The sequence below is a fragment of the Drosophila elegans genome, unplaced genomic scaffold, assembly GCF_018152505.1.
Source record: "Drosophila elegans isolate 14027-0461.03 unplaced genomic scaffold, ASM1815250v1 contig_476, whole genome shotgun sequence".
NCBI classification, from domain to species: domain Eukaryota; kingdom Metazoa; phylum Arthropoda; class Insecta; order Diptera; family Drosophilidae; genus Drosophila; species Drosophila elegans.
In genome coordinates, this window is record NW_024545863.1 from 16,852,648 (window position 1) to 16,878,040 (window position 25,393).

Genomic DNA, 25,393 nt, shown 5'->3' on the forward strand with positions numbered 1-25,393 from the left:
CCACATTAAAATGCACACACGGACACTAATCCACACATTCGAGACCGGATGTGTGAACAAATATTTTCCGGTCCACAAAATTATTGTGCAAATATGAAAACTATTTAAGGATACAGTGGTGGGCGATTCCCAACTGGCCAAAGAGTAAGCGATTCCATTTATTACATCATCTCTGAAAAGTTTGATTGCCACAATGTTGTAAATCAGAATTATTCCTTTCTTAGAGTCCCTTTATGGGAGTAAAACAATATGTTTAAAAACAAAAAAATTAGAAATTATTTAAGAATAATTAACCAAATAAGATAACTAAATTAATTAATTAATTATTATGTGAAAAAGCAGAGGTCAAAATAATTAGCATACATATTCGATTTAAATAACGTGTACATTTGATTGAGAAGAGTCCATAAAATGTTTATAAGGCAATATGATATACCTCCTGCTATTGAAAATTGGTCCATGGTTGAATCAAATTTATCTAAGCCACCACAACAACCAAATCTGTGAGTGAGTAGTATGGCTCATTAGGCCGGGATGCCTAAGCTTAAGTGTGATTAATGTTAACCATGCTGTAAAGATTGATACCTGGCACGCCCACAGGAAAACTGATTTCCCATTTAGTTTGCATCTCTGGGGCAAACGGGGCATCCCTTAATAGTTTTGAAAACCACCGCCGACCGAAGCAATCAAAAGTCTAAAGTCCTATTTTAACCCGAAAAAGGGTTTCAATTTGATTTAATGACGCTGCCGGGACAAATTCAACGCCACGCACTCGCGACTTTTCCCTCTTGGACAGAGAAGTCAATTCCATCAAGTTTCGGATGCTGCATTGAATATCAACTAGTTTGGCTCAGCTTCTGTACACTTAAAAAAAGTTTATTCTCTTTGTTGTTAAAAACAATAAGTTTTAATCTTAAATAAAAAGAATTGGTAAAGTCATTCATTAACTATTTTAACTACAAAATGGATGTTTATGTCAGAATAATTAAATTTTAGGAGGTTACATAACTTAAAAAATCAAACTATTTTACTGCCGTTATACTCTTAAATATAAACAAATTCATAGATTTCATAAACATGTTTTTACCTATAAACATTATACTGATAATTATTGAGATTTATTCCAAATTGATAGACGTTTTCAATTCAAAGACCCTTTTTCGAATTTTTCCTACAGATTTTCCGAAGGTCGTCCGAATTTTTCGAGTGCACTAGCACCAGATACTGGTGTCAGATCAGAACCCGAATCAAAGGCTGCCGCAGCCCACTTAAACTTGTGAGGTGAACGACTGGCGATGACGATGTCGAATGTTGCGTTACAGTGGAGCGCCGGTGGCGAGGTTTTCATGTCAGCGCAAATTTCCGTTCCACCGGCAGGTGGATATGAGTGGGTGACTGGGTGAGTGGGTGAGTGGGTGTGTAACTGTGTGCCGAATGCTTTGTCCTGCAGGTGCTAGACAGTCGTCCCTGGCTTCATGCATAATAATGAGCCTCTCGGCCTGCTCCATACCCACTCAACCCGACCTAGACTTGCTCGGACCCGGATCCGGACCCGGACACAAGAACCCGTATTCCAACCCAGAAACATAAACCGAAAAACCCACTGTTGCTCGCCGTGGGGCGATGGAGAGATGTTTGATTTTTGCCCGACAATGCCATTGAATGGCTCTTGGTGTGTGTTTTAGTTTTGGATTTATTGTGCGATATTGCTTGTTGAACATACATACGCAGAGGCAAGGCAAGAAGCCTCAAATATTGGACCAGGCTATTGTGGGCGTTGTTCGTGCTTGCGGCTCCACTTTTTGACATTTTCTGGAGTATTTGCTTGCGTTGCATTATAGTGTTTTGTTAGTGCTTGGACAGTTCAAATTTCGCATTTATTTGCTGCCGTTTCAGTTTCAGGCTACCCACAAACACAATTTATCAACATAAATGTCATAAAATTCATTTTGCTGCTATCAATTTCAATTACAAGGCTCTGTGTGGCTCGCTGTGCTTTGGCCAGGCAATCAGAAACATGCAAATCGAATTGCATAATGCATTGCCAATTTTTGGGGCACTGGTATCCCTTGCCTTGCGGCTATGTAATAATAATCGAGTTTCGAAGATATGCAATTGAATGCCGAAACCTTTGGCTCTGAATACGCAATTAGGGCCTCAATGAATGCTTGAATACTTGACTTTCGATGGAGATCCTCACACGGCTAAGCCTCAACATTGGCCAAGGCAAATTGCCCGACAATTGGAATTAATGAGCACTTTAATCAAATTTTCCACGCAAAAGCACGTTCATTAATTTTGTACGCAATTATTACTTGGAAACGCCTTGGTCCGCCCCCGCCAAACACAGGCTGAATTAAGTCCACAAACAAAATACGCACAATCAAGCGAATATAGCGCAAATTACTTTTCATTACAAGTGTACAAGCACGGGCTGACCAGCATGCCAAGTGCCAGGAGGTCCACGAGGTCCAGCCCCCATTCCGAAACTCCCATTTCCACTCCCACTCCAGATCCAAGTGCCAAATGCCATCGCAGCATCCGGATCTGGCCGAGTTGGCCGGGCATTTAAGGACAACTTCATCATCATTAGCACTACAATGGCATGGCGAAAAAGAGAGAATAATATGACGGGCATATAATGCTGATTATGGCATATAAATACGGACATGCACACAGCTGTGCACAGAGAAAAAAAACATTTAATACGTTTCTTGCTGAATTTAAGAAGAAATCGATGTAAATAGAGAGTCTACGTAGCAAATTTATTTCCATTATTCAATTTATTTTTAACTTCTTTACAATGTCATAAAAGTATTAATTTAAGTTAATTTCGGTGCCGTTTTATTGAGAAACAATTATGATGTAACTTGAAACAAGTTTACGCGATGGGAATTCTTATAAAATAAATCTTTGGTAATAAAATAAATCCAAATACTTTTCCCAGTGTACATATACAATATGTTGGCATTAGCGGCCCTCGCCAGCTTCTTCCTGCTGTGCGGTAAAATCATATTGAGTGTAGATTAAATGGCGGCACGTCGACCTCTCCTCCGAAGCATAAAAATCCATTAGAAGCGGAAATCTGCAGTGCGGGCGGGTGGGAATTGGGTCGAAGGAGAAGCTACAGTGGCACTACAACTGCCACAGCCACTGGCACTGGCACTGGCACCACTCTATTCCGCCACTCGGGTGGCTTAGTAATTATCACAGTTGCAAATGCTTCGATAGCGCCCAACTATGTCATGGGTGGCAGTCTGGGGGCGTGTGTGTGTGTTTATCTGAGAGCACTTAACAAAACGTTCACGTTTAATTTAGCCTTGACTCCAATACGCCTGCTGCTGCACCACCACCCACCGCCATGTTAACGCCCTTGTATGTATTTAACCCAATTTTTGTTAATTTCCCCCCAGTAACACAGTGTAAAGATTGTGAACGAAACGTTATCGTCTAAGGATTCGGCTGGCTCTGAGTTCTTTCATTAGAATCTGAAGGGCTTTGGTATTTGCTATTTCTATGGCTGACAGTAAGAAATCAGAGTAGGAAGTGGCAATAAACATTGCTTGTGGGAAACTAAGAAAGTATAATTGATTTGTATTTGATTATATTTGCCTCAAAACACATTACGAATTCCGCAGATATGCTGCATGAAAATATATATGCTGCATGAAAATATAATAAAAATGTCACAACGTTCATTAAAACTAGTTTAGATTGCTATGTCCATAAGCTGAAAAAAAAACTATTTTCATGACCGCAGCTGTATATACTTCTAGATTTTATCACTTACCAAATATTACTATTTAAACCGAAACTTTTCTGAGTTTACTTAATATGCTGAAGCAACCTTTATGTGTTTAACCCATTTTTAGAATTCTTTAATTAGAACGAAGCTGTTATTATCCAACCAGATGCAAATATGTAACTTGAAGTACTCGAAACGATTTTTATTATTTTTTTGTACCCTTTACATTCTATTCGCAAGTGCGTGTCTGCGAATGACATTTATTTCTTGGGCAAACAGACAGGAAGGCAACTTCAGCTATCAAAAGCATAAGCTCCTGAATGCGACTCGAGTGATAAAACGCACATGTGCATCATCTCCGAGGCCTGAAGCTCTGACGCAGAGGCGAAACTTTTGCACAAGAACTATGACTTTGCCTCGAAGACGGGCCGATGTCGATGGGCGGAAAGTTTTTCCGAGCTGGGTGGCAAATTTCGCGCTAGCGACAAATAACTTTGCAAATTTTTATGAGCTTGCAATGGGGCTTGTCAATTATGTTCCCGGCGCTGTCCCAGATGTCACAGACTCCCAAAGAGAAATGCAGAAAATGTCAGTCGTTTCTTATTTTTCATGACTTGGCACAAAGTTTGCCTGCTCCAAAATCAAGAGTCACCTTAGCAGAATGCCTGGCTGCAAAAGGGCTGCGGGGGGCTTGTTGAATATTTAACTGCTTTGGCGAATTAATGGCAAGCACGTGGGGGCGTGGCACCCGTCCTCTGCCACACCCTAATGGCGCAGGGCCTGCATTGACCTGAATGCTAATGGATATCGCTGCCTCAGTGGGATTTCGACTGCGAGTGGGATTACGCTAATGGAGGGCGCGCTGTGGTCCACAAATGATATGTTGAGCATACGCCGCGTGCGCTGTCAAGGCAATAACTCAAAATCTTAGACTCGTAAGCCAATTTTCGTTGATTTAGTTTATCTGCAGTGCTTCAGCATCATCAATACAAATGCCTCTGCGTCACTGATTCCCATTTGACTACTCGCCCAACTTTGATTTCATTTGTTGTCGGCTTGGCATCCAGCTGAAATCGTCTAGAGTCTGTCGATCGTCTTGGGGGACTGGCGGACAATTTGATTTATTGGCACAAATTGCGTTACATTACGTTATCGCTTTGAGTGCGACTTAGCGTGTGTTGTGCGAGTGTTTGTACACTGGTTGGGCACTCAAAGCAAAAGCTTCTTAAGCCGCTAGCGCAATACCTTAAGGCGACGAACTTACTTTCACTTTGACAGTGCACTTTTCAATTACCTGATGGCTGGATATACCAGTACGTTCTTTTTTTGCTGCATTGCAAGCCATTTGACAAATCTAAATGCCACTTTTACGCAATGGAATTTATTGGATTTGCCCAATTCCATTTGCTTTGGCTGGCAAAGAAAATTCACACTCTGCAAAAAAAAGTAACCCTTTTTAGAGTATGTATGCGGCGTTTTTAGGTCTGTTCAGATAAAATGATTTTAACATGGTTTAAGGTAATTTAAAAAAGGCTTGTTTGCCGGAAAATGTTTCTTTTGGTAGGTTTTAAAATTTTTGGTTAGCCAATTCCTAACTCAAAAGGTATACATACTTATTTTGGTTATCATTATCACTATTGCTAGTATAAATATTTTAGTTTTGGCTTACTGCTACACAATTTTGACTTATAGGTGTCAAGCAATAAAGGATATTTACACAAATATTAATAAGATCTAGAAAAATGTTTCCAGTGTGTTTTGACCTTTGGCATGATTTAAAAACAAGTATTTATAAACGGCAATAAATAAAGTCGAAAAGGTTGAAATAATTGCTGGGATATGTAAAACAGATTTTGGTATCGTCCATCATGGGAGTCCATTCCACCATGAGATGCTATCGGTTCGGCTGAATTTAGTCCCGAACTGGACCCATCTCGTCCCCTGGCCTTTGGACCATCTGATATCTGAAATTGCGACAGGTGTCAGATTGTGCAGATGCGCTTGAGTTGGGTTGGCTCTTTTTTTTTCGAACGCAATCGTGCGGATTTCATTGAGATTTAATTGAAATTCAAGCTCGCATTCCGAGTCCGATGCCCAATCCAAGTGTCGCTAATTAAGTTGTCTATGCAATAATTCCCATGTTTTCAATGCATCGAATTCGATTTAATTAAATTTGGAATTGAATTTAAATAGGAGGAGTTTTCTACAGGTACTTTCGGACTGAAAAACGTTTGCCTCCGGCGCAGCAGGTGCAACAATGCCAGCTACTAAATGGGGCAGGAATACTTTGGCGCGTTTTGGCATAAAGTGAATTTGTAAGCAATTTGGCGCACTTAAACTTTCGAAAAAAAAACCCAAACCTGGCTTTTTGGGGCGAAGCATGCACCAGAAAAAAACCAAATACCATTTAACGAAATGTAAATTGTCTTATAAAAAGTATGCGAAATAATTATTTTAAAACCAAACCAAACTTAAGACAGTCATTTTAAATTGGCACAGAATTCTGAGACACCAGCTGCTTAATTATCTATTTAAGAATTAAGAAACAGTAGACCTTTTTCCACCGTGCAAGGCTGTGCATTCTTAGACCGGCAAATGGCAAAAACTTTTGCCTCCCGCACACACTTTTACATAATGGCCTGTTCCTTGGACTGCGGCTGGCAGTAATTTTGGTAGAGTTCCATTGAGCTGGAAAGTCCCCGTGCCTCCATTAATTAAATGCGGCTTGCCGCCTGCAGCTGCAGCTTTTGTGGCTTTCAGCGCAGCCCTAATGAAAGCCAATAAACAGCAAATTCTGTTGCTCCACACAGCTCATAAAAGTCCATTTGAAGTCACCCACCTGGATACCTGCTCCTTTTCGCTCCCTAAAAAAGAAGTAAAACAACCGTGGCCCAATTAAGTTTCATCACGTTTCGCATGTATGTATGCGAAAAGAAAAAGTTTTTCTTTCTGGCCAAAGAGCCAAACGAAGCGAAAGTCAAACCGAAGCGGTGGCCAAATCAGATGTTATGCTGGCTGTCGAAAATGCTCGGGGTCATCGGTGGTTGGGGGGTGAAAGTTAAATCGCAGGCAGGAAGTTCGTTAGATCAAACTGCTCGGCGATAACGATGTGACGGTATATTGTTATGGGATATGGCCACAAATCGCTTTGATCTCCGTTTAGATTGCGCTTAGATTGATTGCGATACAAATGCATGGTTCGGTTTGGGCGAGTAAATGCAATTAATGTTGAAACTTTGATTGCATTTTTGTTTGATTTGCCAACTGGTTGCCATCAAATTTCGATTGCAGCTCGTCAAAAATTGTAGTTATTTAGAAAATTCAATTTGTGCAGCGTTTATTCCCCGGCACCCGGCACCACACAAAGGCTGGTCGAGATTCGGCCCTCAACAAATAATTTGCAATGTTCGTAATGTGGCCAAACATTTCTTCGATTGCAGCCATTGCGAATTGAAATTTGCCATGGCTTTTAGCTGAAACTTTGCCCTGGGAGATGATGCTGGCTGGCTGGCTGGCTGGAATTACTGGCTGAAAGCTTTTGCAGCTGATTAAAGTGACCTGGGCGAAATGAGGCTTGAGTGCCGACTACCGATGACGGCAGTCAACCAGCAAGGCAATGCCAATACCAGGTTTTCCATTGCTCCGCATCAAGGTCGCCGCTGATTGAAAATCAATTGCCGGCAATACCGATGCAACCCACTAATCTTTGGCCTGGTTTATGACCGTGACTAATGGTCATACCGATGGCGATGGCTCTTTACACTGCTAGAGCCACGCCCATTTACGCCCCCTTTAAAGGGCGACAGCTGATCATGTTGCATTTAATGTGGCCGCTTGTAATTCCACATGTTTTACAATGCACTCGCATGCCCATATTTCCCATGCAATAGTTTTTCCCGTTTGTTATGCAAGAGTTACAAAAAACAGAATGCAAATATTTGGCAATGCAGGGCGTTGGCCTTGAAAACTGCTTCCGGGCAGCTGCTGGTCATGCAAAACTCTCACAGATGTCAGTTTATGTAAATGGATTCGAAATTAGTTTCAGTTTGACTGTGCTCCCAAACAAAAACCCTTAAAAAAAGCAAAGATGGCTCTTTGTGCCCAGTTGGGCAACATGTGTCGACACGGAATTGATTACGAACTTTCGGCAACCAGTGGTAAATTTTTAAGGTTTAGAAGAAAAACCATAAATTTTAGCTTGAGTGTGAACCTTCATTTAAAACTTTTGTCTTATTTTTTAAAAAAGCTAAACAAAAATTAAACCCATAGCTAACGGAGAAAGGTTTAAAAATGGCGTTAATATTAAAAAAATTATAGTTTGGTGATACTTTGAATAAATAAATGTAGGCATTGGGTTTTTCATTTTTAGGTACTATGTTAAATTCAGAAATAAATTAGCGCAACCAAGGTAATTAGACTATTCAGAAAAAAAATTTGGGAAAACTTTCTACACCGCGGGTGGGAGGAGTAAAAGGACTCACACCCTCGATACAAATGCATTTCATGTGTCAGCGCAGCGTCAAAGGGCGTTGGATGGCATTGGGCGCATTGAGGGATTGAAGTATTGAAGGCAGCTGGAGGCAAACTGCGCCTAACCGTGTCAGCAACATTAGTAGCTACACAAAATTCTAATTAAGTCATGGGGTTTTGTGTTTCCTTCGGCGCCGCGGGCACTTTGTGTAGCGAATTTTTGTGCAAGCTTCCAAAATTTTCACATAAAACAAGAGCGCAAAATGCGAAACTGGTAAACAGAGAGGGAGTGGAAGGACACACAATGAAAAGGGATAAGGGAAGCGCCATTTACACACAGCAAAAAATGTTATTTGATATTAAAAAATATATATTTTCTTACATGTAACAACACAACTTTTATTTTGATATGGTTATAATGTTTTTTGATAACCTAAACTAATTAAAATTTATAGAAACAAGAAACAAAGCTTGATATATAAGATATAAGTTTGAATGAATGATTTGAAATACTCTAACAGGACTAGTTGAACTCTCTTCCGGATCGATGCCGTCTAGGTTCTCGATTGTTTAAATGCTTCTGATACAAACATAAAAAGGCTATTTTTTAATAAAATTATAAACGTACCAAAGATGAGCAATATAAAACAACTTGAGATGATATAATCTACCAATGTTAATGGCTTCTTCAAACTTAAGTAATTCTACATGTGTTAAAAACAGATTAAAATAACCACAATACCAGGCTAAGCTGGCATTTCAAATTAATCTTGTGAGTAATTTAATTAAAATGGAAGCTGACAGGACCAAATCATATTTGTGTGGCTATCCTAAATTTTTTTCTGAATTTTCTGAAACATCAAGTAACGTTTGCAGTGTTTTTGGAGGCAAGTCTTTTTCTTTGACTGCAGTAAAGAACCAAAAAAAAGGGACGTGGGCCTGCCAACGGATTCTCCACAAAGTCCGTCTTCGCTTCGTCTCGTCTCGCTTTCCGTTTCGCCGCTGCTTTATTTGCAAGTCCAAGCTTGTTCATGGCTCGCGGTGCCTACTGCAAAACAAAGCGACCGGCCACCCACCCACCAGCCATCAGAAAAAGCCAACCACCCACCGAAAAGTACCTCCATCGCCAGTTACTACCTGCTTTTCAGCTCATGCCCAGCATTTGTGCTGTGTCGCTTTTGTTTGAAACTTTTCGTTTTGTTGGCGGCACAGCTAATTAAAAGAATGTTGAAAAAGTGTAATATGTAAGCAAATTTCTGCCGAGCCACATAAATAATCCCGATTATTTTACCTGGCCCGCCGCCGTACCGGCAGTATTTTATTTTCTTCTTTTGACGCTCTGTTTATTTCGTCCCCGGTTCGCACAAAATTTAGATGAACATTCAGGTCATTAAAGTCACGAGGTCCTTTGTAAATACTTAGTTGACCAGGACTGGGTCACTGGCCATGGAAATATGAATACCAGTCCAGTCAGCGTGCGGGTGGGGGGGAAAATTGAGACAGCAATGGGAAAAAGGGGAAAACGGGGAAAAAATGGAAAGGCAAACGACCCTGACTGGAGGCTAGACCTATGAAAATGGCGCAATTAGCTGCACAACTTGGCCAAAACGAAAGATTAATGACAGTCTTTTCAGTTGTCGCTGCCTTATTGGACTTGGAACCCGTCGTGTCAATAAAACGTTCGTACTGTGTACATAAAAATAATAAATGACGTCGCCGATGGGTCCATCAAGTCGAGTTTATTTGGCAGAGGAGCTGGTTGCCCAGCAGAAAAAGTGCAAGTAATTAGACGCATAAATTTTATGACAACTTGGCCCTGAAACTTTGGCTTGACTTGCGAGAGAGAGAGAGATTTACGGAAGGATGCCAGTTCCTCCGAAATGGCTGCCAACTATGCACTTCCTGGGCCCATGTAGGCCCCGAATTTCTTGAATGTCGGACCAACCGGGGCGTGAATAACACACCGTGCTATGTGGGATCAGGCGTTCTGGACTCGGGCATTGCCGACACATGTCGCCCAATGTTGTTGGTTAATTGCCAGGCTAATGCCGCTCTGAAAGCCCTGGGCCATTGGCTTAAATGCGTCAAGAGATTAAAACTTTAAATTGTTTGGCGATAAACACGAGTGGGCGGAGGAGGGCGGGGGCAAAAGGCTGGCAATTAATTTAATTTTGTTGCGCATTTAACGGCAAGCGCTTGCCATTCCATTTAACGCCAAATGCGGATTGATCCGACGCACTTATTTCCGCCAAGCCATGATAATATTTCTATAATATTTCTACGCTGAGTTGTGGGGTCTGGTAGCGGGATATAAATAATTGGCGCTGACAGCTTGATAAATGGCTTTTCAGCCGAGTTAATGAAACTAAAACACGGCAAACGAGCAGAGCAGCCAGTCAGCGCTGCTGCGAGCTTTTAAATTAAGATAATGCAGCAGACGGGGCCACGGTGCGTATGAGTAGCGCAATTTCCTGCCTGGCTGCCATGAGCTGCTGCCATTTACCATTCGTGTTTTTTTGTTTCGCACCCAAACACAGCAACACAGCGTGCATGTGAAAATCTTTTAGCCAGCTAATGCGAATGATAAGCAGACATAATATATTTGCTGCCATTAGTGTGCTGCATTTGAGCATTCCTCAAAATGCGGCATTAGCCACTCCGCTACATTTCTGGGACACTTTCCTCTGCACAGTGGCAACATTTTGGAATGCGACAGAGCGCAGTGTGCTTCTGAGTGCTCAATTTATGGCACCCGCCTCCGCTTCTCTGTCTGCCGCATTTTCCCATTTTCCCACGGCCCACAAATCCGATTTCATTATGGAAAACGTGCGGCGAATTAAAAGTAGATTTAGCACAGTTACAACAAAGAACGGGGCGAGAGCCCGGACAAATCTCAATGCAGTTCCGTTCGGTTGGGACCTGGCAGCTCGTCGTCTTCCATTAGGAGCTCTGCAATCGGCAGGGTGCGTGATGCATGAAGAGCTGGGAGGTGAAATTGCAGCGACAGCAACTGCAGCAGCCGCTCTGATATATGTGCATATAATTTAATGTATGCGCACCCGGAGTTTGTGCCGCATCCGAAGTGCCTGAGATGCACTAAAAATGCAGTCTAAGAAATATAATTAATGGAAAAATTTAAATTAAATTGAATTCAATTATTAAAATAACTGAAGCTTAGGTTAGTTTAAAGAAATGTAAGAATAAATGAAAATATGTTAAATATCATTTAAACAGTTAAATACAATTCAACTATTAATGATGATATTCTTATTTTTATATTTGGTTGCGTCCCTCATTCATTTAAGAAAGTTCAATAGGATTCAGATTAAGAAATCTACTTTATTTCGGCAATATTTGATAATTATTAAAATTTGAAATTTTAATTAATTTTTAATTAAAGTGTTTAAATGTTTAAGAGTGCTTACAAAAAATCGATTTATAATTTAAATTTATGGAAAAATGCTTTGTTAATTCTATGAGAAGGATCAGGTAAGATTAATGTTTAAATCTAGGCCTTTACTTTGCTTCGGCAATATTTGATAAATATGAAACTCTTAAATCCTAATTTTTGTGTTTAAATGTAGGGTAGTGCTTACGAAAAATCGATTAATAATTAAAATGAATTTTAAAATGTTTTGTTAATTCTATCAGAAGGTGCATGTTAAAGGACATGAATCTTATACGACTTCTTCACCTGGACTTTCTCATAGAATCGATTTTGCGGCATATCTAAGGGATATGAGGACCCATCGCTAGCAATTCGCTGGCAGCTCCTTCGTTGGCAGTTAACATAATCAGAGCTTGACAGGCAATCTTCCGCCATGCATTGAAGATGAGTGCCCGCTGCCGAGTTGCTGCTGCTGTCGCTTGTTGTTTCCGGAATTTGTCACTCTGCGGAGTGCGTGGGTGCATGGTCGGGAGGGGATCTTGTTTGTCAGGCAACGGCCTTTTCGGATTTATTATGTTGATGCCTTGAGATGCTGATGTGTGCTGCGTGTAATTTGAAATTATGCGCGGCAGCGCCAAGACGTATGCTTAACATAATCAAATAACTCATACGCACCGTGTACGCTTGATGAACAAGACGATGGGTAGTACATAAAAAGCAAAGCGAAGGTGAACAACTTCCAGCAGTCGGCTCTTTCATTATCATAATTTCTAGCTGATTTCATTGAGCAGCCAGAATGGAACAACAACAACCTGTTTGCCCGATTGATACGCTCAAGTTCGCATTTCAATTATGTGCCCAGCAGACGTGACTATCGCGCATAATGTGTCTGATATGTTGGCTGTTGAGCCGCCTTCCTTTTCGATGCCCGCACACCTTTTGCAGGTGGATGGCTTCATTACGCTTTTATTGCCCACCCTCCTTTTCTCCTCGTTCCCCTGAGAAGTGTTTAAAGGCGGGCCCGGCCAACATTTGCCTTGAAAACAGGGCCCGTATGTGGGTTAAAACGAAAATGTAAACAAAGGTAGCATCGCGCACACATGGACAGCGAAGTTGTCCAGCAGCAACCCTTAGCAAACATATGCAGTAAACGGGGCTCTTAGAAGGAAAAATGGATTCACCCCCAACACCACCTCCCCCAAAAAATGGCAAAGCGTGAAAAGTGCTGCCACAAAAATAAGTTTCGGTTTTTGGTTTAGGCCACTGGGACAAAGGCAAACAAAGCACAACAGAGCGCAACACAGTGGGGAATGGTTCGGAAAATGGAACGCCGAATGGCCGGAGAGAATTTCCCACGAAGCAATCGAAGAGTGGAAAAGCGTTGAATTTCCCTCTGAACATGCACTTGTGGAACGTAGTGTGCAAGTGGCAACAAGCGGTGCAAAACAAGTGGAATACGATATTAATTTAGAATGGATTAGATTAATTGAAAGATAATGACGTTATTGTTTCGATAAATGTTCTCCAATCAATACGAAGTACAAAACCTATAACCGAAAGACGATACTAAAACAATACTATTGTTTTGAGTATCATTGGTTAATTTTAACTCAATTAAAGCTGACCTAATAAATGAAATCTTACTTACAAAAACGGCTAAGACAAAATGTTTTTAATCTTTAAAATTTGTATTCACTGTAGTGATTAAACCAAGCAAATAGGCATCTAAAATATTCTTAATTATATTAAAACCTTACTAATAACAACTTTTTAAAAATAGTTTATTTTTGTGAAATTAAAATTTGGCTTTTATCAGAGTACAAGTTAAAAATGTTGTTTCGAAATTATTGTTAACCTTTAATGTTAGTAAAGCATTGTATATGTTTCTTAAAGTTATTGGCAAATCAAAAATAATGATTAAGTAAATCACAAGCCCATTTGAATTACTTCATTGAACTGATGTTGTATAGTGTCTATTTAAATAAAGAATGATGTATTCATATTGACCCCCATAAACAAAGTACAAGATAAATACTCACATTTTATAATTACTTTTTGTTCATAATTGCCTGCTCAGTTATTTATTCGAGCAAAGTGTTGTGTTGTTTACATTGCCGGAAATTTAATCTGTTGACACCGCAACACTTGCCAATGGAATTGGTAAACAAAGGCGACCACTGCAAGTGCGGGACACTCAAGATGAGCATTTCAAATAAGCCACCACATGGAACGGCACCCACAACTTGGATGCTTTCGGAAAAACAGAAAAAACACAGAGGGAGCGAGCGAGAGAAAGAGAGAGAGCTAGAGAGAGAGCGGTGGAAAAGCAGAGAGAATTTCCCTTGACGAAAAACGACGAAGAAACGATGGAAAGCCGAGCACGAAGCACTGGCAATTGTGGACGGCGATTTTGGTAGCAAGCTGGGCAGCGATGAAAGCGCCAGCGGACGGCGTTCAGTTAGGATGTGCAGTTCCAGCGGTGCGAACGTGTCCCGGGCGCGCCAATTGGCCAAGTAGCCGACACCAGCCAAAAGAGCCAACCAAATTCAGCCGGAAAGGCAACAGTTTTTGTTCAAGAAGACCAACGCCGAAATATGCCAACGCCTGACTGAGGGCCGAAATCGCGGGTCGCGCGTTTTTGTGTAAATAAACAGAAATTAGAAAAAATCACAAGAAATCAGACGAAATCAAATCGAAAATCAAGCGAAACAAAAACAGCTTTCATCGGCGCATCCATCTAGCAGAGAGATCCGCACAATTTATTTTTCGGTTTCAGTGAAAAAGCGCAAGTTATTCAATTAAGCATTAATGCCAGCGGGCGCAATGTCTGACTGATGAGTCGGCCCGCAGCGGACCCGTAACGCATACGCCATGTGAGCCGGATCGATGGGATCGCTTTCCGGCCAAGCCACAATGCCATCCTCCTGTAAATAGCCAGCAGTCTTTTTGTACTCGCGTCTCTGTCATGTGTCCGTGTCCGTGTATCCGCCACTGTACATACTGTAGACTCTAATTGATTAAGCCACAATAAAAAAACCACAAAAAGATCTCGTATCGAAGCAAAACAAAACAAACAAAAGCAAGCATAAAAAATATATATATAAATACGTAGAGGAAGAGGCGCGCGTTTTTGCCACAGAACGCGAACGCGCCACACACAAGTTTCGGTGCAAAACGGGTATAAATAATCGAAATAATAGTCGAATGCTATGCTATATGCTACATGCTATATGCTGTATGCCATAGGAATAAGTTAAATTATTAGGATTAATTCGGTTGGAATTTCGCGCGCAATAAGAATTAATTGTAAACACGGGCAGCATGGGACCAATCAGACTCTAGAGCTAGCCAAGCATCCGCAGAGTTAGTTAGAGACGAAAGCAGATCACGATGGACTACAGCCGGCTGAATGCGAACATCAATACGGGCAACATCAGCACCGATGACTTTCTGGCCGTGTTCACCACCGGAAGGCCGGACAACAATGCCACCCTCAATCCGCCCCTGCTCAGTGTCGACGGGCAGCTGACCCTGCCCCCGGGATCGGGATTGGGACCGGGATCGGGATACATCAATGTGAATGACACGATATTTTTGCTAAATGGCAGCTTGTACAACAGCAGCCTGCAGCTGGCGGCGGGATATTATAATCAGAGTGGCGGGGCAGGGGCGACAGCGGGCAATCTGACCAATCCGAATCAAACAGAAGTGCACTGGGATGGACGTTATCCCAGCGGTTACACGCTCACCCACATCGTGATTGCCTCCATAATCGTGACCATCCTGATGATCATCATCGTGGTGGGCAACATGCTGGTGATCATTGCCATTGCCACGGAGAAGTCACTGAAGAACATACAGAACTGGTTCATCGCCTCGCTGGCGGTGGCCGACTTCTTCCTGGGCCTCATCATCATGCCCTTCTCGCTGGCCAATGAGCTGATGGGCTACTGGATCTTCGGCAGCTGGTGGTGCGACATCCACTCGGCGATGGACGTGCTGCTCTGCACCGCCTCGATCATGAACCTGTGCCTCATCTCGCTGGACCGCTACTGGAGCATCACCAAGGCCGTCGACTATCTGAAGTCGCGGACGCCGGCGCGGGCCGCCGTCATGATCACGGCGGTGTGGATAATGTCCGCCCTCATCTGCATTCCGCCGCTGCTCGGCTGGAAGGTGAAGATGCCGGAGGGACCGCTGCCCAAGTGCGAGGTAAGTGCTCCTAACTGGCGCAATAATCCACATCCCATGCCAAATTGACGCCAATTGACGGCAATTGACGTTGCGGCACCAACAATCGAACAATGGAAATACATGCGGGGTTGTGCGATTGAAAGGCATTATATGTGTGCTGCCGGATTGGCTATTTTCAGGTTGATTTGGATTAAATGGCAGCTTTTATGTTTCATTTTACATATTCTTGTGTTCAAAGCTTATAACCTTTGACTAGGAAACAATTATTTGCTTTAAGTAAATCGTTTCGAACCAAAACTTGCAAGCCAATCAATCAACATTCGTATACCCAAATAAATCATTTGAGTTAATATTGTTTATAAATCATGTGTTCAGCCATTATGGGCAATTTTATACCCATGAAAATATTTATCAAGACCAACTAATCAAAATTGATTTGATTTTCGTTTTTAAATCTAATAAAAACCACATAAAAAATATTTTTACTAAAAATATTTATCCAAATCATTAGTAAATGTAGAAGTGTTGCATAGAACAGCTTTTCGAACTAATTTTTAAATTCTTCCATTATTATTTAGATTATCCTTATTTCCTAAATGTATCTATGGCTAAATTGGCGTAAAATTTTCTTAGGTTTATTTTCGCAATATCTAAGTAGTTCACTGTGCTATTTTTAGCAAATTTTCCTTACCTAATTTAGACAGTTTTGCACGTCAATAGATGCCATCGCTGCTGAGTATTCATATTTGCAAACAATGAAGCGTCTAATAGCTGAAATGATGCCAAACGCTCGGCTAGCAACATGCAAAGCGCAAAATTGCGGCAGCTTTATATGCAAATTTTCCGAGTTGCCGGCACAATTGTCAGATCGTTCGGCGGTGCTTTCGTTGGTTTTTCCCAACAAAGCCCAATCCAACCCATCCCATTCCATCTCATTCCTCGATTCTTGGGTCACGCAGAGAATAAACGCACAGATATTTATGCATATGAGTGGCGGATACATTCCTACTGTGTCTAATTCCGCCAGCTCGAGCTCGAGCCCCCGACTGTCTAATACAGTCGAAGGAGGCTCCAAACGGACCCCAAAAAGTAGGCTATAATCCATAGAAATATGCGCATTATCATGCGGGTCTGCGTCTGCCGGTTGGTGAATTTGAATTTCTGTGGGGCATAAGCTGTACATGCAAACCCTCGAACGCAAGTGTAGGTATATGTATGTAACGAGGAGAGACGTAACAAACTAGATGGAGAATTCACAAGAGAAATTCCCGTGCCAGGGCAAGGCAACACATCAGAACCTCAGTAGCTGCCACCAACTGCCGTGCTGGCGCGTTGCTGCCCTGTTTTGGGGAAAATTCTTTAAAAATTGCCACAAATTGAAAACGTCCTTCAAAAGGAATCGATGCAGTCACTCACCGAAGCCATCGAGTGAAACATTCAATCACAGCGACTGAACCCCTCTGACAGCTATTGGCACACAATTCGCCTGACCCCCGAGGAATTTCAGCTTAAAGTGGCCATTTTGCGCAACGGAACTCGTTGCCAACAGTGGCAAACAATTTAAAACGTTTAAAAACTTAACTGTCTGCCAGAAAACACAGAAAAACTGTGCACTCTGCACTGAGCACTGAATAAAATGGTCAGTGGTGGGTTAAACCACAATATTATTTATTGCAATCATGATAAATACGGAGCAAAATGGAAAATGCAAATGTCCTAGGGCATTCCCCTCCATATCATTTCCATCTGTAACTCGCCTGTCTCCAGAATTTTTGATTAATTTTTTTTTTTTATTTTTCTCTTTCCTCCGCAACGACAACACACACACACACAAACACTCATTGGACAGTAAATAAAAAGGCAAAAAAGTAGCTGAATAAAATAATAATAGAGTGAAAAGCGAAAGCAGAACGAAACAAAGTATCTTAATATAGAAGAATGCTTACGTAAAGTTTGCCATTCAAATTAACCTTGAGACAATAAAAGCCGAGCCATGGGCAAGGAGCCAGTAGAGGGATCGTTTTTATTTACGATGGCCAGCGTCCAGTTTCGCCGGCAACTGCTGGCACATTAATCAAGCCTAAGTGGCCCGGATAAAGTTCTAGCTCTGGCGAACGAGCAAACATGTTTTTAGCGAATTTTAAGCAGTCTAAACAACACAAAATGGCAATTTATAATGGCAAAACTTTCCTACTTACGAACATGAGTTCGTGTATCAGTCGCTCTGGGGCATCGATTACCGCTCACCTCCTCAATCATGATCCAGAGGCACTCAAATTAGCGTGGTGGCAATTAAGCCAACAAACGTTAGAGCAGCCAACCACTAAACTAATCATCCAACTACCAACTACACGGAGGATTGCTATTGTGTATGGCTTGGCTTTTATTTCACATTCAAAACGAGATAGTGTAGCCATCTAATATATTTTTTCAACGCAGTTTTTGTATTTAAAGTCTGCATTTAAATAAGGGTGCTTAAGTAACATTATTGCTAAAAAAATAAATAAGTGTTCTATAAGCCAGCATAACAACAGACATTTAAATTTTAGAAGCTCATTAATGATTATTTCAAATGTTTGTCCTTTGAAACACAATACTTAAACTCCGACTGAATAAGATTTCAAACATATTTTTCTACTTATTATATTTTTCTTATCAACTTAAACTTAAAAAAGCATTTTTTATTTTACAAATCGTTATCTTGTTAGATATGCATAATGCTTTTCAGGGAAAGTTCTTGTTTGTCAGTTAAACTCAACAGATTAAATTTGTATATTTGTATGCAAACAAATTCTAGGTATATTTAAATGAAGTCCAATTAAAATTAATACCTTTACCTATTATCCACTTAAAATTGATTTTTCGCTATGCATTGCCAAAAACGAGACATATCTGTGTCCAATCGTTAAACATGTCTCCCGGCGAATTTTTGGGAAAGGAAATGCCTGTCGCCATTGGCCTTGTCCGGGGTTGGCATGTAAAACCTCCAATTTGCAGGCCCAACAGGCGGATGGGGAGGCGACTCGGCGAGTGGCATGGCCTGGTGAACATTTTAATTATGACACCATGTTGACATGCACAAAATTGTTGTTCGCCGCCGCTGCCGCCACCGCCGTCATCGTCGCACATTGAACCGCAATACAAGCCGCAGGGGAGGTGGCGCAGACCGGGGGGGTTGCCGAGGCGCTGATTTGACACTTGCCTGCTCGATTTAATTAATAAAACAGCTTTTTAGAGCGCGATGACGCTGATTTCGGTCCACTCGAGATTGTCTCGGGGTTTAACTATTTTTGGGTCTTTGTTGCCACTCGGAGCAAGCCAATATTTTGACAGGCGCATTTAATTGACATCATCTGCCGTCGGCGACGGCGGTGAAAGTTTGTGTTCCCTGATTAATGCCGAACCTAATGAGGTGTATCCCAATATGCGTGCTTGGGTGCTTCTTATTTTCGGACGCATAATTCAGAGCCCCGCGGTGAGGCCCCAAAATCAGCTGGCATTGTTCGCCCTCCACGTAATGGCTGCAATTTCGCTCAGCAAGTGCCTCAATCTGGGGTCAACCAAATCTACAAATAAACCTACAAAAGGCCGCTTATTGAATGGAGGAGTGGCTGGCTGCCGCCCAAGAACGGGAAGAAATTTTAATTCCGAGAAACTACATTATTCACTGCCCGCCCTGGTAAACTCAAGCTGCCGGCCATTGTGTCCTTTGTGCAGTGCGGTGCCAAAGGGTCGCACAATGGACCTTATTATAATCCGTGAAGGGGGCAAACACTTTATTGAAATATTAATCGAATATTATATACCATTTTACGGATCAAGCACAAAAGCCAGCCCTCACAATGGAGCAATAAATGGCCTGAGACCAGGATCAAAAGTGTGGCTCAATCGAGCAACTTTCCCCCAATCCCAATCTCAATTTCAACCCCAATCTCAGTCCTAGCCAAAGTTTTGAGTTAAGACAAAAACCTAGAACTTGGAAAGGGTTTTGCGGGACTCAAATTACGGGCCAACAGTGCGTGTGTGTAATGTAATGTGTAATGCGATGATATGCGGCAGCACAATAACGACTTAAGTCATTGCCTAAGTAGCTCATTAGCGTCAGTTTTTTTCTGCGCCGGCACTTTAAAGAAAATTAAGATGGTGGGAGTAGAGCAGAAGCCTCCCCCCCTGCCGTAATAATGGCTCTTTTCAACCTCAATGTCGTGGCCGGCGGCAGTCGAGCTGCAAGGGCTTTAAGTTGACATTGAGCCTGGACGGGTCCCACGTCCACGTGCACGTCCAAGTCCAAGTCCAAGCCCACAGACCAAAGTGTGTGCGTGAGCCTGGGCACTTTTGATATTTTCTCATTATTCCGTATATGTGCATGTTGAGGCTGTAATTCTCGTTAGGTCTTTGTTACATTTCATACACTTGACTTGCTCAGCTTCAAGACGGTTTGTTGTTTCTGTACTTACATTTGCCATCCTAGATGCGCATGTGTGCTAGTGTAGCCCTTTATGTTGGCTAAAGTATTTTACATTTTTTTTTTTTTTGGCAGAATTTTCATGCAAAAGCAAGCAAAGAAATGCCAGGACTTGCTACGAAAAAGGTTCAACAGCAGTGGGCTAATGGGCTTAGTCCTTGAGATACTTTCTCTGGCCGGGTTTGGGTGTGCTTGTGTATCTTGCCCTGCACTTGGCAAAAACATAAAATATTTGCTAGTTTGTAATTTAAGGAAGTACAACATTCCATCGCATTCACTTGTATAGGTATTTATCCTCTTATATTTTTCTCGCTTTAACCAACTCATGGACCTGATATCATATAGATTATTTATAGTAGTCAATAAAATTGTACAATCAAGAAAATGCCTTGTTCGCATGTTAAACTGATTGGTTGTATTTACAGATTTGTCTTTAATAAATAAATATTTTTATCAAATTAAACAAAAATGTATTAAAAACAATATTTACCTTTACCGATTACATTAATTGTAGTACTTCACATTTAATATCATTTCTATTATAATTTTCTGAGTAATTACCACCCTTTTTTCTTTTCAATTTCTGTTTGATACCAATTTTATTCTCTCTGTATTTTGTAGGCTAGTGTATTCACTATATGCCCCAAACCAGGTTTCCACATCGTTTGTGAAGTTCACTTTTCTCGGCCATTACGGTCTGAAATGGCTTTTAAGATCATAATCAGTGGTATTTATTTTCGAGCAGCCGCCAGGGGTTTTGGGTGCGGAGACAGCAACATTTAGGCATTGAACTGCGTTATTACATCCTTGATTTGTTTATAACAGGAAATTATTAAAGAAAATATATATGCGCCAGGCAGCGGGGAAAAATCAGAACAAATTCAAATAACAAGCATACGCTCTGTTAGCATTCGTTCATTCCCCCACTCCAGCTCCCTCGTTTTTTTTTTGGCTGCTCAAATCGTTTGCTAATTTCCGCTCGCCGCGCTCCCATCGCCGCTGACATTACAGATAGGATGTTGTTGGCCAGCGTCAAACAACTGGCGGCAATGCGAAAAAATGAAATGAAACACAGAGGACATCAGGCCTTTAAATGCCCAGCCCACCACAAGGCATATGCCTTGGCATTTTATGCGTGGCATAGGCAAATATTGACATTTTAGCTTATGGAGCACGCACCACTAACTGGCGCCCGCCATTTTTTCCCAGCTCCGAACTCCGACTCTCATCGTTGGTTAAATTAAATTACAGAGCAATTCTTTCCGGCTGCTTTCGGGTCTCTCTCTCTGCGTGTGTGTGTGTTTGTCTCGTTATTGTGAGTGCTGCACGTATACCATTTGCGGTCTTTCCATGCATAGAAAAAAAATTCAATTATCCTAAAGCAATTTTTGTCGAAATGAGAAATATGCATAGTATATTCATTTTAGTTGATTCATATTTTAAGTGTCATTTAATTTGTGATGAATAACATTAAATAGATTTGCATTACATGCATTACAATTTGCATTGGAAATTTGATTACAATTTGCATTGTAATTTGCATTATATTGTAAGCAAAACTTATGTTTTGGGTTTTTAAAAATACCGATTAATTTTAAAATTACAAAAAAAGGATGCATTTAAATACTTTGCATGCATGTAGATATGTAAAGATATTTGAAATTTTTTAATTTATAGCATTTTTAAGATATTACACTTGATTTCGTTTTGTACGTTAAAACGTATTTTATTTATATTTTTCCATTGATTTCCAACTAACTCAATGGTATATACTGGTTCAAATACATTATTAAAATGTGGTTTCATCCAAATCCAAGTTAAGTTTCCCTCTGTGCACACTGTACTCTCCCAAACCCAAACTCAGTATTCCATCCCCGTCTCGAGAACTGCCATATGCAGTGCAGCCGCTCATTGACATTTGTCATGCTCGGGCAGAAACTTAAAGTCGGCACAAGTTCATTTGGACCCGGATATACGCCGTACCACCCCCCCCCAGAGGCTTATCCCCCTTATCGAGGCTGTCGCGTATTTTGCCAATGGCTTCTTTCCTTTTTGTACTCCTGTCCTGTTTTCCTTCCTTTTCGTTTCGGGGGAGACGCGTGTGTCTGGCAGCTTGGGGAACTTTTCGTGCTGCTCGCTCTGTTGGTTTGATTAAAATAAAGCCAAGTTTCTAAGCCCGGATTAGTGTCCGAATTATTATTATTATTTTTTCATTCTTCTCTCTGTTATTTTTCGGTGGGGAACGCGTTCTCAGTCAATTGTTTGGCTTCGTGGCTTAGTCAGCTGGCGTTTATTTATTTATTTTGCTCGGTTTAGAGCCGTTCCTTAAAGTCGCTCGCTCGCTCGCATTTTCCACACACAATTTTACAATTTGCATTGCATACTTTGGAGGGCTGTCTGAAAAGTTTTTTATTGCATTCCATAAAATGCAGGGGCGGGTGGCATGTCCATTTTTCCTGGAGCAAAAACAGGGACCAAGCCGCACATTTGTTCATGAGTCTCCTTATCGCATCAAGTGCTTTGCCCCGAAAAGTTTGCCTGAGATACACGACACACATTTGTATGCATGCAACTCTGTGTGAGCTGATGTCATCTCGGATGAAATATAATTCCTTTGGCAAAGTTTAATATCATTATTTTTGTTTCGGCTGCCGGCTCGTGCGAAAAGCGTCTGAGCATTTCGCACGCGTATTAGCTTCCTTTGCCTGGCAACATAAACAAGCTTAAAGCGATGGCCACAATGCCAACTGAAGGAGATTTTGTATTTATGAGCTACCCACAAGAATCTGGCCTCTTTCTGCTGCCTAAGTAAATTATGCTCGCCGAAATAAATTGAACAAAACAGGCCGCAAATGCTGAACAACGGAGGATGGGAAAAAACAGACGGAGATGAAAGCAAAACTCTTTTACAATTGACTTGCGTTCCGCTGATGCTAATTGAATTAAAATCCATTGGAAAGTTGTTGTCTGCCCGCTTCTTGGCCTGAAGGAATAAACGGAAAACTCGATTGGATGATGAAAACCATTGCACAGAAAAAAATGCTATTATATTTTAAATGGATTGTTTTAGTAATGAAATTGTTATTGTTAAATAAAAGTTTCAAATCAGATATGTTTTTTTTTTACGTTTTTTACAAATCTTTTGGTAAATTAATTTCTTTATATCAAGGTTTTTTTGACATTTTCAAAAATATATGTGTAAAATTAAAAATATTTTCTGTGTGGCGTTGGCCGGCTGAAAGGGTCAAAGTTAATTTATTGCCGAACAAATTGCGAACATTCTGTCAGAGTTCTTGGCCGCATGGACTTTTGTGGGCTCTGTTTTGCAATCGTAAAGTCAAATGGCGCCTAATTGGCAAAACAAGCGGAAAATCGCAAATTAAAACAGAATCTCACCAAGTCCGAGTCAAAGTTGGAAATAAATTTGTCTTTGCCGGGACTGTGTTCTGCAACACAAATAAAACAAATTGCGCATACGCCCCGCAGCCACTTTAGTTCTGCCCTGTGATTTTCACAGCGCCGAGCGGCGCTTCATTAAAGAGAACCAAATAAAATGGAATGGAAAATTTGCCTAGCTCTATTCAATTTGAAGAAAAGGCGGCCTGGCGACTAGGATTTTGTTGGCCAGATGCCAGCATGATGCCCATAATTAAAGAGCAGTATTCCGGCTGTACTTAATTTTACACGCATGACCCAACACCAATCGCCGTTCGATACGATCATATTTCTTTTGGCATAAAACCCTGAGCCAAAAAATCGCTTGACATTTATGACAACATTTGCACACATGAACACCATAAATTAACTTCACGCAAAAACTTTCCGCCATCGCCACGACTCCGCTGTCATAACAATGTCAAAACTTAAATATTGACAATGCCATTGACATCGACAGCGACATCGACATCGACATCAACATTGCCGTGCACCGCTCTGTTTAGCCGCGCTCAGCTTTTATCGCCACGCATAATTTTTCCATATTTTCAGTTGGGCCCATAGTCAGAGATTTCCGCCGAAAACCCTTTCACACGCCATGGGCTCGACTTTGGTTTTCCGTTTTCGGTTCTTGGTTTCAGGCTTTCGGCTTTGGCTTTTTGGCTTTTATGTGCAAATTGCGCGCAGTAAATAAAAATAAATGAGTATGAAAATTTTTTTACTCCCATCAGCAATATTTTTTTATTTGCTTGCCGAGACTTGAAGACCGGTTCGGTTGGCACACATGTCGTGTGTTCGGTGCGACCCCTCAGCAACTCTGGCACCTCCTCCATAATAATCGTAATGAATGGCTTATCACGCCAGCTGGCGTTGTCACCATAGCCATCGTCTGGCGCCTTTGTTGGTTCGATACGCATACCATACAGCACCCATATGTGAACTGGAATCGCGGGAAATGGTTAATAAACGAAAGAGTTATGCAGTTGGCAGGCGTCGATGTAGATGACGATGGTGATGTCGATGAAGAAGCAGGAATCCCGTCGAGAACTCCTCGCACGACCCGACAATAAAATGAAATTTAGCAATTCAATTTAATGCGTTATTTGTCGTAAATTTATACCGTGCCGGGCATATTGATTTACTTTCACTTAAGTGAAAGAAACTGGAAAACCGGTCGGGCCGAGATAATTGCCAGTTGAGTCAGCACACATGGGACCACCAGTTGGCCATGTGAAGATTTATGGCCACACCGAAATCAAACACCAATTTCGCCATTCATTAAACTCAACTTTTGAGTGCCAGCTTTAAGGTTGGCCCGCCGACTACTAGCGCATTATCAGCATTGGCCAGGAGCGGGAACGCAAACGGGTCCTTGGCACTTTGTCGCATAAACATAAACACTTACAAACTCAGCTGCGAAAACCGGCGTAAAAACAAAACCCCGGCATCCGCACCAACAACAATTCGGGCAAAATGGTGCAGAATTATTTTTTGTGTTGTTTTCTTTTCACTCGCAGGCGGCATAATCCATTTTGAATAAAATCCGAATGAACAGACACGGCAAAGGAGCCAAACAGGCTTCGAAAACGAAGAATACACTGAACAAAGTATCAATGTTAAACTAACTATACTTTCCTTGTTCCATTTGTTAACACTTTTTATCAAACTTATGGAATAGAAAATGTTGCATATTTGT

General features: G+C 41.3%; 1 protein-coding gene across 2 annotated transcripts in view; it reads left to right on the top strand.

The window, feature by feature from the left end:
• The first annotated feature begins 14,028 nt into the window (after positions 1-14,028).
• Positions 14,029-25,393, top strand: part of LOC108135755 (alpha-2 adrenergic receptor) — a 48,219-nt gene continuing 36,854 nt past the window's right edge. For both annotated transcript variants that reach the window (XM_017256596.2, XM_017256597.2), the window contains exon 1: positions 14,029-15,815. In XM_017256596.2, coding sequence (XP_017112085.1) covers positions 14,994-15,815 — 822 coding nt within the window. In that variant the 5' untranslated portion in view covers positions 14,029-14,993. The remainder of the gene's footprint in view (positions 15,816-25,393) is intronic.